Source organism: Ranitomeya variabilis, chromosome 3 (assembly GCF_051348905.1).
Source record: "Ranitomeya variabilis isolate aRanVar5 chromosome 3, aRanVar5.hap1, whole genome shotgun sequence".
NCBI lineage: Eukaryota > Metazoa > Chordata > Amphibia > Anura > Dendrobatidae > Ranitomeya > Ranitomeya variabilis.
Window position 1 is genome coordinate 787,107,466 of NC_135234.1, and position 15,965 is coordinate 787,123,430.

The following is a 15,965-nucleotide window of genomic DNA, read 5'->3' on the forward strand; positions in this document are numbered from 1 at the left end:
GTACCCCTCGAGCTTATAGCTTGGGATAGTACCTCTGATGCTGGACATTAATTAACAAAATTTATCTAGGGGGGATTGTGAAGGGTTAAACTAAGATCAAAACTAAAGGCTTCATTTTTTTGCTTGAAACTCTGTCCTGTTTCTCACAAAGATAACATTTTGTTACTTAATTAGGCTATGGTTTATAATTGGTGTAAAGACCTTGAGTGTTCTAGCTTGAGCCAGGGAAGGGACTAGGGGGTGTATCGCTAGATAAGACTTTGAGGCACCTGTTAACATGTTGTTTTATGCCAAAAAGACACGACCATATATGTAGTTTCCGTTTTTTCTGTATCCTCATAGGTTAAGTTTTTCCTGCATTTTTATAGGTTAAGTGCTGAAAGTGTGTTTTTATACTATTGGTTGAAGTAGAATTTGCTAACATGATAAAAGTACAACACAATAAACGGGGGCTAGGAATCTCCTTTGATTCTCCCAAACAGAGCTACGTCTCCGTCTGGTCATTCTCAGTTGCCGGCAACACCCTGTTAATTAATTTGAAAATCACTAAGGTCAACCGTGAAGGGTCACTTTAGATCCTCCCTCAACATGAGGACCTTATGAGAGGCTCAGCAGGGAGGTACTACAACACCCAGGCGCTAGAGGAAGGCTACTGATTTTCACCTAGATAAGGGGACTCTGGATTTGCCTCCAAACCGGCCGGACTCTGCCTGCCCGGTGATCTGGTGCCCTGGACTGTGGATGCTGAAGCCTTCAGTAAAAAGGTAAAGAGACTGCAACCTTGTGTCCTCGTTCTTCACTGCGCCTCACACCATCCACCATCTACACACTGAGTAGCCCTGGGGACATACTTCATCTGTGGGAAGGTATACCATCTAGCTGCCATAACATCACCCCAGCGGACGCCTTAAAGCAGCGTCGGTCACCCTGACCGAATACCAAAGGTGGCGTCACGAATAGGGTTGAGCGAAACGGGTCGGCAATTTTCAGAAGTCGACGACTTTTGGCAAAGTCGGGTTTCATGAAACCCGACCCGACCCCTGTGTGGGGTCGGCCATGAAGTCGGCGATCTTCTGAATCTGGAATCGGAATTCCGATACCGATTCCCGATATGTTTAAGATATCGGGAATTGGTATCGGAATTCAGATTTAAGTGTAAAATAAAGAATTAAAATAAAAAATATCGCTATACTTACCATCTGATGCGCCCTGGTACTAAGCGGGAACCTTCCTTCCTTAGAATCAGCCTTCCAGGACCTTGCGGTGACGTCGCGGTGACGTCGCGGCTTGTGATTGGTCGCGCGGCCGCCCATGTGACCGCTCGCGCGACCAATCAAAAGCCGCAACGTCACCGTGACGTCACCGAAGGTCCTGGAAGGGCTGATTCTTAGGAAGGAAGGCTGCCGGAAAGAAGCAGGGCACGTACGAGGGTGAGTATATACCTAATAGGAATATACTCACCCTCGGCTTCTTTCCGGCAGCCTTCCTTCCTAAGAATCAGCCCTTCCAGGACCTTCGGTGACGTCACGGTGACGTCGCGGCTTGTGATTGGTCGCACGAGCGGTCACATGGGCGGCCGCGCGACCAATCACAAGCCGCGACGTCACCGCGACGTCACCGCAAGGTCCTGGAAGGCTGATTCTAAGGAAGGAAGGTTCCCGCTTAGTACCAGGGCGCATCAGATGGTAAGTATGGCGATATTTTTTATTTTAATTCTTTATTTTACACTTAAATATGGATCCCAGGGCCTGAAGGAGAGTTTCCGCTCCTTCAGACCCTGGGAACCATTGGAAACCCAATGCACTGCATTGGGTTTCGAGTTTCGGCCGACCCCGACCCCGACTTTTTTATAGGATCGGCCGATTTCACTCGACCCGACTTCTGAAAAAGTCGCGTTTCGTGAAACCCGACCCGATCCTATAAATGTAAAGGTTGCTCAACCCTAGTCACGAACATTCCCCTTTAAAGACCTTTCCCTTTTACAAGGACGTCCCTAGGGCCACGGACCGGGTCAGCCACCGTGACATCCCCCCTTGAGAACCGAAGGACTCGGTACCGAGTACCCCGCCGCCCTGGGGGGCGCTCCACAAGCAGTGAGGATCAGCAGTATGAATAGTGAGGAGCAGTACAAGCAGTGAAGATCAGCGGTGTGAATAATGAGGAGCACTACAAGCAGCGAGGATCAGCGGTGTGGATAGTGAGGAGCAGTGCAAGCAGTGAGGATCAGCGGTGTGGATAGCGAGGAGCAGTACAAGCAGTGAGGATCAGCGGTATGAATAGTGAGGAGCGGTACAAGAAGTGAGGATCAGCGGTGTGGATAGTGAGGAGCAGTACAAGCAGTGAGGATCAGCAGTGTGGATAGTGTGGAGCAGTACAAGCAGTGAGGATCAGCGGTGTGAATAGTGAAGAGTGGTACAAGCAGTGAGGATCAGCGGTGTGGATAGTGAGGAGCAGTACAAGCAGTGAAGATCAGCGGTGTGGATAGTGTGGAGCAGTACAAGCAGTGAGGATCAGCGGTGTGGATAGTGAGGAGCAGTACAAGCAGTGAGGATCAGCGGTGTGAATAGTGAGGAGCAGCACAAGCAGTGAGGATCAGCGGTGTGGATAGTGAGGAGCAGTACAAGCAGTGAGGATCAGCGGTGTGGATAGTGTGGAGCAGTACAAGCAGTGAGGATCAGCGGTGTGAATAGTGAGGAGCAGTACAAGCAGTGAAGATCAGCGGTGTGAATAGTGAGGAGCAGTACAAGCAGTGAGGATCAGCGGTGTGGATAGTGAGGAGCAGTACAAGCAGTGAGGATCAGCGGTGTGGATAGTGAGGAGCAGTACAAGCAGTGAGGATCAGCGGTGTGAATAGTGAGGAGCGGTACAAGCAGTGAGGATCAGCGGTGTGGATAGTGAGGAGCAGTACAAGCAGTGAGGATCAGCGGTGTGGATAGTGTGGAGCAGTACAAGCAGTGAGGATCAGCGGTGTGGATAGTGAGGAGCAGTACAAGCAGTGAGGATCAGCGGTGTGAATAGTGAGGAGCGGTACAAGCAGTGAGGATCAGCGGTGTGGATAGTGAGGAGCGGTACAAGCAGTGAGGATCAGCGGTGTGGATAGTGAGGAGCAGTACAAGCAGTGAGGATCAGCGGTGTGGATAGTGTGGAGCAGTACAAGCAGTGAGGATCAGCGGTGTGAATAGTGAGGAGCGGTACAAGCAGTGAGGATCAGCGGTGTGGATAGTGAGGAGCGGTACAAGCAGTGAGGATCAGCGGTGTGAATAGTGAGGAGCGGTACAAGCAGTGAGGATCAGCGGTGTGGATAGTGAGGAGCAGTACAAGCAGTGAGGATCAGCGGTGTGGATAGTGTGGAGCAGTACAAGCAGTGAGGATCAGCGGTGTGGATAGTGAGGAGCAGTACAAGCAGTGAGGATCAGCGGTGTGAATAGTGAGGAGCGGTACAAGCAGTGAGGATCAGCGGTGTGGATAGTGAGGAGCAGTACAAGCAGTGAGGATCAGCGGTGTGGATAGTGAGGAGCAGTACAAGCAGTGAGGATCAGCGGTGTGAATAGTGAGGATCAGCGGTGTGAATAGTGAGGAGCGGTACAAGCAGTGAAGATCAGCGGTGTGAATAGTGAGGAGCAGTACAAGCAGTGAGGATCAGCGGTGTGAATAGTGAGGAGCGGTACAAGCAGTGAGGATCAGCGGTGTGGATAGTGAGGAGCAGTACAAGCAGTGAGGATCAGCGGTGTGGATAGTGAGGAGCAGTACAAGCAGTGAGGATCAGCGGTGTGAATAGTGAGGATCAGCGGTGTGAATAGTGAGGAGCGGTACAAGCAGTGAAGATCAGCGGTGTGAATAGTGAGGAGCAGTACAAGCAGTGAGGATCAGCGGTGTGAATAGTGAGGAGCGGTACAAGCAGTGAGGATCAGCGGTGTGGATAGTGAGGAGCAGTACAAGCAGTGAGGATCAGCGGTGTGAATAGTGAGGATCAGCGGTGTGAATAGTGAGGAGCGGTACAAGCAGTGAAGATCAGCGGTGTGAATAGTGAGGAGCAGTACAAGCAGTGAGGATCAGCGGTGTGAATAGTGAGGAGCGGTACAAGCAGTGAGGATCAGCGGTGTGGATAGTGAGGAGCAGTACAAGCAATGAGGATCAGCGGTGTGGATAGTGTGGAGCAGTACAAGCAGTGAGGATCAGCGGTGTGGATAGTGAGGAGCAGTACAAGCAGTGAAGATCAGCGGTGTGAATAGTGAGGAGCAGTACAAGCAGTGAGGATCAGCGGTGTGAATAGTGAGGAGCGGTACAAGCAGTGAGGATCAGCGGTGTGGATAGTGAGGAGCAGTACAAGCAGTGAGGATCAGCGGTGTGGATAGTGAGGAGCAGTACAAGCAGTGAGGATCAGCGGTGTGAATAGTGAGGATCAGCGGTGTGAATAGTGAGGAGCGGTACAAGCAGTGAAGATCAGCGGTGTGAATAGTGAGGAGCAGTACAAGCAGTGAGGATCAGCGGTGTGAATAGTGAGGAGCGGTACAAGCAGTGAGGATCAGCGGTGTGGATAGTGAGGAGTAGTACAAGCAGTGAGGATCAGCGGTGTGGATAGTGAGGAGCAGTACAAGCAGTGAGGATCAGCGGTGTGAATAGTGAGGATCAGCGTTGTGAATAGTGAGGAGCGGTACAAGCAGTGAAGATCAGCGGTGTGAATAGTGAGGAGCAGTACAAGCAGTGAGGATCAGCGGTGTGAATAGTGAGGAGCGGTACAAGCAGTGAGGATCAGCGGTGTGGATAGTGAGGAGCAGTACAAGCAGTGAGGATCAGCGGTGTGGATAGTGAGGAGCAGTACAAGCAGTGAGGATCAGCGGTGTGAATAGTGAGGATCAGCGGTGTGAATAGTGAGGAGCGGTACAAGCAGTGAAGATCAGCGGTGTGAATAGTGAGGATCAGCGGTGTGAATAGTGAGGAGCGGTACAAGCAGTGAAGATCAGCGGTGTGGATAGTGAGGAGCAGTACAAGCAGTGAGGATCAGCGGTGTGAATAGTGAGGATCAGCGGTGTGAATAGTGAGGAGCGGTACAAGCAGTGAAGATCAGCGGTGTGAATAGTGAGGAGCAGTACAAGCAGTGAGGATCAGCGGTGTGAATAGTGAGGAGCGGTACAAGCAGTGAGGATCAGCGGTGTGAATAGTGAGGAGCAGTACACGCAGTGAGGATCAGTGGTGTGGATAGTGAGGAGCGGTACAAGCAGTGAAGATCAGCGGTGTGAATAGTGAGGAGCAGTACAAGCAGTGAGGATCAGCGGTGTGAATAGTGAGGAGCGGTACAAGCAGTGAGGATCAGCGGTGTGGATAGTGAGGAGCAGTACAAGCAGTGAGGATCAGCGGTGTGAATAGTGAGGATCAGCGGTGTGAATAGTGAGGAGCGGTACAAGCAGTGAAGATCAGCGGTGTGAATAGTGAGGATCAGCGGTGTGAATAGTGAGGAGCGGTACAAGCAGTGAAGATCAGCGGTGTGGATAGTGAGGAGCAGTACAAGCAGTGAGGATCAGCGGTGTGAATAGTGAGGATCAGCGGTGTGAATAGTGAGGAGCGGTACAAGCAGTGAAGATCAGCGGTGTGAATAGTGAGGAGCAGTACAAGCAGTGAGGATCAGCGGTGTGAATAGTGAGGAGCGGTACAAGCAGTGAGGATCAGCGGTGTGGATAGTGAGGAGCAGTACAAGCAGTGAGGATCAGCGGTGTGAATAGTGAGGAGCAGTACAAGCAGTGAGGATCAGCGGTGTGAATAGTGAGGAGCGGTACAAGCAGTGAGGATCAGCGGTGTGAATAGTGAGGAGCAGTACACGCAGTGAGGATCAGCGGTGTGGATAGTGTGGAGCGGTACAAGCAGTGAAGATCAGCGGTGTGAATAGTGAGGATCAGCGGTGTGAATAGTGAGGAGTAGTACAAGCAGTGAGGATCAGCGGTGTGAATAGTGAGGAGCAGTACAAGCAGTGAGGATCAGCGGTGTGAATAGTGAGGAGCGGTACAAGCAGTGAGGATCAGCGGTGTGGATAGTGAGGAGCAGTACAAGCAGTGAAGATCAGCGGTGTGAATAGTGAGGAGCAGTACAAGCAGTGAGGATCAGCGGTGTGAATAGTGAGGAGCGGTACAAGCAGTGAGGATCAGCGGTGTGAATAGTGAGGAGCAGTACACGCAGTGAGGATCAGCGGTGTGGATAGTGAGGAGCAGTACAAGCAGTGAAGATCAGCGGTGTGAATAGTGAGGATCAGCGGTGTGAATAGTGAGGAGTAGTACAAGCAGTGAGGATCAGCGGTGTGGATAGTGTGGAGCGGTACAAGCAGTGAAGATCAGCGGTGTGAATAGTGAGGATCAGCGGTGTGAATAGTGAGGAGTAGTACAAGCAGTGAGGATCAGCGGTGTGAATAGTGAGGAGCAGTACAAGCAGTGAGGATCAGCGGTGTGAATAGTGAGGAGCGGTACAAGCAGTGAGGATCAGCGGTGTGGATAGTGAGGAGCAGTACAAGCAGTGAAGATCAGCGGTGTGAATAGTGAGGAGCAGTACAAGCAGTGAGGATCAGCGGTGTGAATAGTGAGGAGCAGTACAAGCAGTGAGGATCAGCGGTGTGAATAGTGAGGAGCAGTACAAGCAGTGAGGATCAGCGGTGTGAATAGTGTGGAGCGGTACAAGCAGTGAGGATCAGCGGTGTGGATAGTGAGGAGCAGTACAAGCAGTGAAGATCAGCGGTGTGAATAGTGAGGATCAGCGGTGTGGATAGTGAGGAGCAGTACAAGCAGTGAGGATCAGCGGTGTGGATAGTGAGGAGCAGTACAAGCAGTGAGGATCAGCGGTGTGAATAGTGAGGATCAGCGGTGTGAATAGTGAGGAGCGGTACAAGCAGTGAAGATCAGCGGTGTGAATAGTGAGGAGCAGTACAAGCAGTGAGGATCAGCGGTGTGAATAGTGAGGAGCGGTACAAGCAGTGAGGATCAGCGGTGTGAATAGTGAGGAGCAGTACAAGCAGTGAAGATCAGCGGTGTGAATAGTGAGGAGCAGTACAAGCAGTGAGGATCAGCGGTGTGAATAGTGAGGAGCGGTACAAGCAGTGAGGATCAGCGGTGTGAATAGTGAGGAGCAGTACACGCAGTGAGGATCAGCGGTGTGAATAGTGAGGAGCGGTACAAGCAGTGAGGATCAGCGGTGTGGATAGTGTGGAGCAGTACACGCAGTGAGAAGCGCTGTGAGTCGCTAGGATCCGTGTGAATGGCGAGCAGTGGTGCAATTAGCGAAGAACAGTGTTTGCATTGAGGAGCAATTTTAGTAGAAAGGAGTGGTGTGAGAAACGAGAATTTGTGCAAGTGGTGGTGCGATAAGGGAGGAGCAGTGTTAATAGACAGTTTGCTTGCAGATGGCAAAAACAGCAGTCAGGTCTGAGAGACATGCAGCTTCAAGTTTCCTTGCATTCTTAAGTAGAAGGAGGACCTGCTAAGAAAACCCTCATGATGGAACGGTGGTTGGAGCAGAAAAAGCTGATCTGATAATAGCAGTGTTACTATGCTGCACTAGATGAAGTTTTAGAATACAAAAAATATGGAGCTAAATAACCACCAATTAGATCATAAAAAAGTTTTTTAATGGCATAATAGTTTTAAAATGTAACAAAAAAAACAAACACATTTATCATAGAACAATTGTCAAAAAACAGAGAAATTCAAATGAGGTTACAGGCGCACCCAAGGAGTGTCACACCATGAACATCAAGACAATTAATTTACATATGGGATCACATAACCCTCCTATGCCAGAGACTATCGGACGCCCCGGGGGGCACAAATGATCCTGAGGCTACTTTTCACACTAGCGTCGTACGACGCACGACGAATTGCGTCGTACCGACGCCGCACAACGGGGCCAGCGGATGCTGTTTTTCAATGCATCCGCTGCCCCATTGTGAGGTGCAGGGAGGCGGGGGCAGAGTTCCGGCTGCGCATGCGCGGACGGAAATGGCGGACATGACGCACCAAAAAAAGTTACATGCAACGTTTTTTTGGTGACGACGGTCCGACGCAACACGACGCAACCATCGCAAATGACGCATAGCGACGTGCAGTGCATGACGCTAGTGTGAAAGTAGCCTTATGGATCTTGGGCAGAAGATAAAAGGTGGGGACAACGGGGCATTTGACTACCAATCCATCCAGAACCTTTTTGGAAATAATGCCCCGCTTAAACACAATCTCCAAAATACACGAGTTTGTCCTTAAAGGACACTAATGTCTCTCAGCTGTCTCAAGGCTTCCCGTTCATACTTCTCCAATGGCCTAATTGACCATGTTGCCCCCTTATCAGCTGCCTTTATAACAACATCATCTAGTTGTCTCAGTTCCTCCAATGCCTTACGTTGTACAGCTGTAAGATTATCTCTATTTCTCCTATTTTTTTATGGTTTTAAGCCCCAAGGGTGGTTTGCACGTTAATGACCGGGCCAATTTTTACAATTCTGACCACTGTCCCTTTAAGAGGTTATAACTCTGAAACGCTTCAACGGATCCTGTTTTCTCGTGACATATTGTACTTCATGATAGTGGTAACATTTAATATTACCTGCATTTATTTGTGAAAAAAAAAATGAAAATTTTGCATTTTTCCAACTTTGAAGTTTCATGCCCTTAAATCACAGAGATATGACACACAAAATACTTAATAAGTAACATTTCCCACATGTCTACTTTACATCAGCACAATTTTGGAAACATAATTTTATTTTTAGGGAGCTATAAGGGTTAAAAGTTGACCAGCAATTTCTCATTTTTACAACACCATTTTTTTATAGGGACCACATCACATTTGAAGTCATTTTGAGGGGTCTATATGATAGAAAATACCCAAGTGTGACACCATTCTAAAAACTGCACCCCTCAAGGTACTCGTACTCAGAACCACATTCAAGAAGTTTATTAACCCTTCAGGTGTTTCACAGAATTTTTTGGAATGTGTTAAAAAAAAATGAACATTTAACTTTTTTTCACCAAAAAATTACTTCAGCTCCAATTTGTTTTATTTTACCAAGGGTGACAGGAGAAAATGGACCCCAAAAGATGTTGTACAATTTGTCCTGAGTACGCCGATACCCCATATGTGGGGGTAAACCACTGTTTGGGCGCACGGCAGAGCTCGGAAGAGAAGGAGCGCCGTTTGACTTTTTCAACGCAGAATTGGCTGGAATTGAGATCGGACGCCATGTCACGTTTAGAGAGCCACTGATGTGCCTAAACAGTGGAAACCCCCCACAAGTGACACCATTTTGGAAACTAGACTCATTAAGAAACTTATCTAGATGTGTGGTGAGCACTTTGAACCTCCAATTTTTTCACTAAAGTTTATAATGTAGAGCCGTGAAAATTACAAAATCATTTTTTTTTCCACAAAAATGATCTTTTAGCCTCCAAATTTGTATTTTCCCAAGGGTAACAGGAGAAACCCCAAAAGTTGTTGTCCACTTTGTCCTGAGTACGCTGATACCCCATATGAGGGAGAAAACTACTGTTTGGGCACACATTGGGGATCGGAAGTGATGAAGTGGCGTTTTTGATTGCAGACTTAGATGGATTGGTCTGCGGGCGTCACGTTGTGTTTGCAGAGCCACTGATGTACCTAAACAGTAGAAACCCCCCCACAATTGACCCAATATTGGAAAATAGACCCCCCTAAGGAACTTATCTAGATGTGTTGTGAGAACTTTGAACCCCCAGTGTTTCACTAAAGTTTATAACTCAGAGCTATGAAAATAAAAAATCATTTTTTCCCACAAAAATGATTTCTTAGCCCCCAAATTTTTATTTTCCCAAGGGTAACAGGAGAAATTGGACTGCAAAGGTTGTTGTACAATTTGTCCTGAGTATGCTGATACCCCATATGTGGAGGTAAACCACTGTTTGGGCGCACGGCCGAGCTCGGAAGGGAAGGAGCGCCGTTTTACTTTTTCAATGCAGAATTGGCTGGAATTGAGATCGGACGTCCTGTTGCGTTTGCAGAGCCCCTGATGTGCCTAAACAGTGGAAACCCCCAATACTAACTCCAACCCTAACCCGAACACACCCCTAACCCTAATCCCAACCCTAACCATAACCCTAGCCACACCCCTAAGCCGAACACACCCGTAACCTGAACACACCCCTAACCTTAATCCCAACCCTAACCCCAACACACCCCTAACCCTAATCCCAACCCTAACCACACCCCTATCCCGAATACACCCCTAACCCTAATCCCAACACACCCCTAACCCCAATACACCCCTAATCCCAACCCTAACCACACCCATAACCTTGACACCCCCGTAACCCAACCGTAAACGTAATCCAAACCCTAACCCCAACTCTAGCCCCAACCCTAACCCTAAAACTTTAGCCCCAACCCGAATGGGAAAATGGAAATAAATACTTTTTTTATTTTATTATTTTTCCCTAACTAAGGGGGGTTTGATTTACTATTTATATCAGGTTTTTGTTTGGCAGCTGTCACACACTAAGGCTATGTGCACACGTCGCGTATTTCTGTGCGGATTTTTCCACTCAGCTTTACCTGCGGATTGCCCACGGATTTACCATGGATTTCCAGTGTTTTTTGTGCGGATTTCACCTGAGTTTTACCACCTGTGGATTCCTATGCAGAAACAGGTGTAAAACGCTGCGAATCTGCACAAAGAATTGACATGCCGCAGAAAATACAACATATGCTGTGTCTTCTTTTTGCGGCTTTAATTATCAATGGACATTTTGTCTTTATTTATTGTAGGTATTCACACTTAGTTGTAAATTACGGGTCTCACTTGATTAGCTTTGTCCCACTAATTGTATTCACACATTCAATGATGGGCTACAGTTTCCTTATTTTTTCATCTTTTTTCTTTTTTTCTTTTTACCTTCATTGATCAGTTATTTCATATTATTATCCTTCCGCTAATCTCAGAGCTATCCGGATTTGTCTATTTGGATTATAAACACTATACAATACCCTTACAGTAGCCCTTTGTGTAATGTTCTCCTCTATGCGCTGCGCTTTGGGGCCTGGATTTTTGGCTCTGACCTCTCCCTTCTTTTGATGTTCAGTGACTAGTTGTGCTGCGTTATGTGCATCAATCAATCTCGTTTAGACAGAGGCTTTGTACTATTAGCTATTTTCTGTCCTCTCTGCACTCAGCTGCACAAGTTCATTATGGAATCCTACAATTGTCCGAGGCTTTTTTTTCTTCTTTGCTAACAAATAACTTCTGTATTGATCTTCTGTAAAAACAAGCCAGGCACATGCCGAAATACATGAGCATTTGTCATTGTAGCGCTACAAGCCCACGGGGTGCGTCTGCTGCCTGCGATTACAATTATCTATGGACATTTTGCCTTTGCCTATTGTTATAGGTCATATTTTAACAATTTTCTTAGTTAATATTGGCTGCTAAAATGTGTAATATAATTAGTCATTAATAACTGTAGGCCTAATTGTTCATTTCTTTGGAATTTTTGTCCAGTCAGAATTCTTTATCCATGAATATTTTATTCTTTACAGATTTCATTGTGTAGATGTTTTTAAATTGTATAATTATCAGTAATATTTTTGTTTTGTTGTTGTGCAATGTCTTATAATTGTATGTTGTTCACATAGCGAATCATGTCATGTCACCTTTCACACTAGTTCATTTCACGCCCACGTCCCTAACTCGTTACATCAATCACTTATCTCCCCGGCCTAGGGGTATTTACGTGGGATACATGGGTCATTGGGAATGTCACGGGATCTTAGTCCCCAGAAACGCGATGAGATTCTTACCCATAAGGTTTGTGCAGAAGTTTGTATCCTCCATATTTAAGTTTGTGAATAAAGAAAACTTTCTTTCACGGATTCGGTGAAGCTGGACATTCTCTTCTTTTTTGGATTCTACACGCCTGGACACAGCGGGTCTGTGCTCCCGAAACTCGGCTTATGCATCACGGGTGAGCTGGTTTATATTCCTTCTCTGCGCGGTTCTGCACAGTATTTTCCACAGCATGTGCACTGCGGATTTTGTTTTCCATAGGTTTACATGGTACTGTAAACCGGATGGAAATCTGCTCCAAATCCGCAGCGTCAAATCCGCAACGTGTGCACATACCCTTTAAGATGTTTTTTTATTGCAAAAAATAGTTTTTGCATCACCATATTTTGAGAGCTATAATTTTTCCATATTTTGGTCCACAGTCATGTGAGGTCTTGTTTTTTGCGGGACGAGTTGACGTTTTTATTGGTACCATTTTCAGGCACATGACATTTTTTGATTGCTTTTTATTCTGTTTTTTTTTTTTTTAGGCAGAATGAACAAAAAACAGCAATTCATGAATTTCTTTGGGGGGGAGTTTATACCGTTCCGTGTTTGGTAAAATTGATAAAGCAGTTTTATTCTTCGGGTCAGTACGATTACAGCGATACCTCATTTATATCATTTTTTGTGTTGGCACTTTTATACAATAAAAACGATTTTATATAAAAAATGCTATTCCTGGTTTGCCCGCTGGCTGCACCTCCAATCCCATCACCATCACCCAACTTTCCTGATCTTCCTCACTCTGCTACAGTATTCCTGTCTCTCAATATCTTCCCTCACGTAATCTCCGGTCCTCCCCAGACCTCCTTCTCTCCTCCACACTTATTCGTTCCTCACCCAATCGCCTCCAAGACTCCTCCCGAATATCCCCCATCCTCTGGAATTCTTTGCCCCAACACATCCGGTTATCCACCACATTTGGATCCTTCAAAAGAAACCTGAAAACCCATCTCTTCAAGAAAGCTTACAGCCTGTAAAGACCGCACGGCCACCTCAACACCATCGGAGCTACTGCAACCCCCCGACCTACTGTCTCCTTCCCCATAACCCTGTAGAATGTAAGCCCACAAGGGCAGGGTCCTCGCCCCTCTGTACCAGTCTGTCATTGTTAGTTTACTGTAAGTGATATCTGTATTTTGATGTAACCCCTTCTCATGTACAGCACCATGGAATCAATGGTGCTATATAAATAAATAATAATAAGTATGCGCGATGCTTCCCTATGCCGCCGGAATGCTGCAATCTTGTTTGATCACAGTGTTCCGGGGGCTAAAGTGCCGGGAGTGGTCCGTGACCGCTCCTGGCACATAGCTGATTATCACAGCTGACATCCGGCACTGACACCAGGCCGCGATCGGCCGCGTTCCCCTCGTGAGCGCGGCTGATTGCGTTGGACGTACTATTACGTCCATGAGAATTAGGGCCCGGGTCACATGGACGGAATAGTACGTCCAATGGTAGAAAGGGGTTAAACTTCTCCACCACCAACTTCGTGAAAATCTCCACCTATGGGCACAGTGACAAGGGGGGAAACCTGGTACATTTAGAAACTTACCCCTTATAATGCAATAGTGCACTGTCACTTTATATGGTATTATAGTTCTTTTAAAGGGGTTTTTTTCATATCTTTGTGATTACTATTTCTCCCCATGTCATGATGTTCATGGTGTGACACTCTCTGGGTGCGCCTGTGACCTCATTTGAATTTCTCTGTTTTTTGACAATTGTTCTATGATAAATTTGATTTTTTTGTAAATTTTAAAACTATTGTGCTATTAAAAAACTTTTTTTTATGATCTAATTGGTGGTTGTTTAGCTCCATATTTTTTGTATTCTATGTTAGTGGGGAGCTCCACTGGGTATTACCCATATTTCGCCCTGATTTATTCTTTTAAGATGTTATTGTACTATGGTATCTGTATCTAAGAGTTTGTTTCTCACTCGATGAAGCTTTGGCAAAAAGCTGGAATACTGAGATCCATTGGTAATGGAATGTCCTCTGTTGGGTCGAGGAATGGGGTGAAGGGTGTAAACCCTAACACCAGGGAGGTAGAGACAGTGTCTAAGGCTTGGCCTTGCAGAAGCATTGCTCTGTGCACCGCCATACGTCTGCTGCCATTATGTGATGTCTCAACCACGTGCCTCTCTACTACAGATATGCATCCACTAAGCCTATTGCAACGTCTTCAGGAAAAAATACGTTTGGCTTCTTTCACTGGCCTATTAGTAATGCAACATCTCAGGATACACCACACAGCAATATCAATCATGAGGAACAGCTCAGGAAGGTGTCGACCCCACACAATCGGGAATCTAACCAATATTGGTGGTTTGAGGGAACGGGTCTAAGGCACAACCATCTTAAAGTTGTTTTTCCCCATAGTGTCTCAATATAATCACTGCTTGCAGCCCATTACTCTTCTTACTGGGCCCCACAATTACGTGACCGGGGTGAGGTATATGGACCAGCATGACCAGCCAGAATGGGAATCAAGCTGTACAAGCTAGATGCAGACAACACCATCCCAAGTCTAGGATTTGGACACACACAGACACAATGGACTCACCTGAGTGTTGGATGAGAAGATGTACGCAGCCAATGGCTTCTCTCTATCATTTATAAAGTTAATTGCTTCATCAAATCCAGAAACTATAAATACAGGAAGAATTGGGCCAAAGATCTCTTCTTGCATCACTGGATCTGATTCCTTGACATCTACAAGGATGGTGGGGGCTGCAGAACAGAAGAGCGCAGAGTCAATGAGGTTTACAACAACTTTGCACTATGCAGAGGAGAAGAATACATTCTTGGTCAATTGTTCATGAAAGAGTCCACCAAAATCATCTGAGCAATCCATGCCCATCCAGAAACCACTATGCCGTTGTGATCACAGGAACTGAGGGTAACTGAACAATTGATGTTTCCTGAAATGATGATTACCCATTGAATCAGTCCCTAAAGCTTGTTGACCTGTAAACATTGATGGACAAGCGTTGAAGATTAATTGAATACTCAAATAATGAGAATTGATCTGATCTCACCTTCCTGACCTGCGCATGATAGCCTGGAGGACAGCTGTGGGTACAAAAAGGGACCTCAATCCTTCTGCAAGAAGATTCTACAGAACAGCAGCCAAGGAACTATGGCTCAAACATACAGATTTGACACCCTACAGCATGCCAGCTTAAGGGACAGATCTACTCCATTGACCATCACTGAACCCATGTAGACGTTTGGAGAAGCCACATTGGGACAATCTGGTCACCAGGCCAAGTACCTAAATGGACTGTCAGCTTCCTAAGCTTGTCGTTACCTCCTCTCTGTGGGTGTCAACCAAAAGCGGGGTGCCACTGGTGGGAGGGTGAAATTCTGTAATTTGCACCGTCTTGGGGTATTTGCTGGAAATGTTCTTTATGTTATTGTCTGATTTGTGGGTCAATAAGGTATAATCACACTGTTTTAAGGTACCGTCACATTAAGCGACGCTGCAGCGATAGCGACAGCGATGCTGATCGCTGCAGCGTCGCTGTTTGATCGCTGGGGAGCTGTCACACAGACAGCTCTCCAGCGACCAACGATGCCGAGGTCCCCGGGTAACCAGGGTAAGCATCGGGTTGCTAAGCGCAGGGCCGCGCTTAGTAACCCGATGTTTACCCTGGTTACCAGCGTAAAAGTTAAAAAAACAAACAGCACATACTCACCAGCGCGTCCCCCAGCCTCTGCTTCCTGACACTGACTGAGCTCCGGCCCTAACAGCACAGCGGTGACGTCACCGCTGTGCTTTCACTTTCAGTTTAGGGCCGGCGCTCAGTCAGTGTCAGGAAGCAGAGGCTGGGGGACGCGCTGGTGAGTATGTGCTGTTTGTTTTTTTAACTTTTACGCTGGTAACCAGGGTAAACATCGGGTTACTAAGCGCGGCCCTGCGCTTAGTAACCCGATGTTTACCCTGGTTACCAGTGTAAAATATCGCTGGTATCCTTGCTTTTGCTGTCAAACACGGCGATACACGGCGACCTAGCGACCAAATAAAGTGCAGACCTTCTAGCAGCGACCAGCAATTTCACAGCGGGATCCAGATCGCTGCTGCGTGTCAAATACAGCGATATCGCTATCCAGGTCGCTGCAACGTCACGG

At 46.9% G+C, this 15,965-nt stretch overlaps 1 protein-coding gene across 3 annotated transcripts in view; it reads right to left on the reverse strand.

Moving 5' to 3' along the window:
* The window catches only part of LOC143817529 (aldehyde dehydrogenase family 3 member B1-like), a 333,041-nt gene that overhangs the window by 131,182 nt on the left and 185,894 nt on the right, over positions 1–15,965 (reverse strand). For all 3 annotated transcript variants that reach the window (XM_077299016.1, XM_077299017.1, XM_077299018.1), the window contains exon 8: positions 14,398–14,564. In XM_077299016.1, coding sequence (XP_077155131.1) covers positions 14,398–14,564 — 167 coding nt within the window. The remainder of the gene's footprint in view (positions 1–14,397; positions 14,565–15,965) is intronic.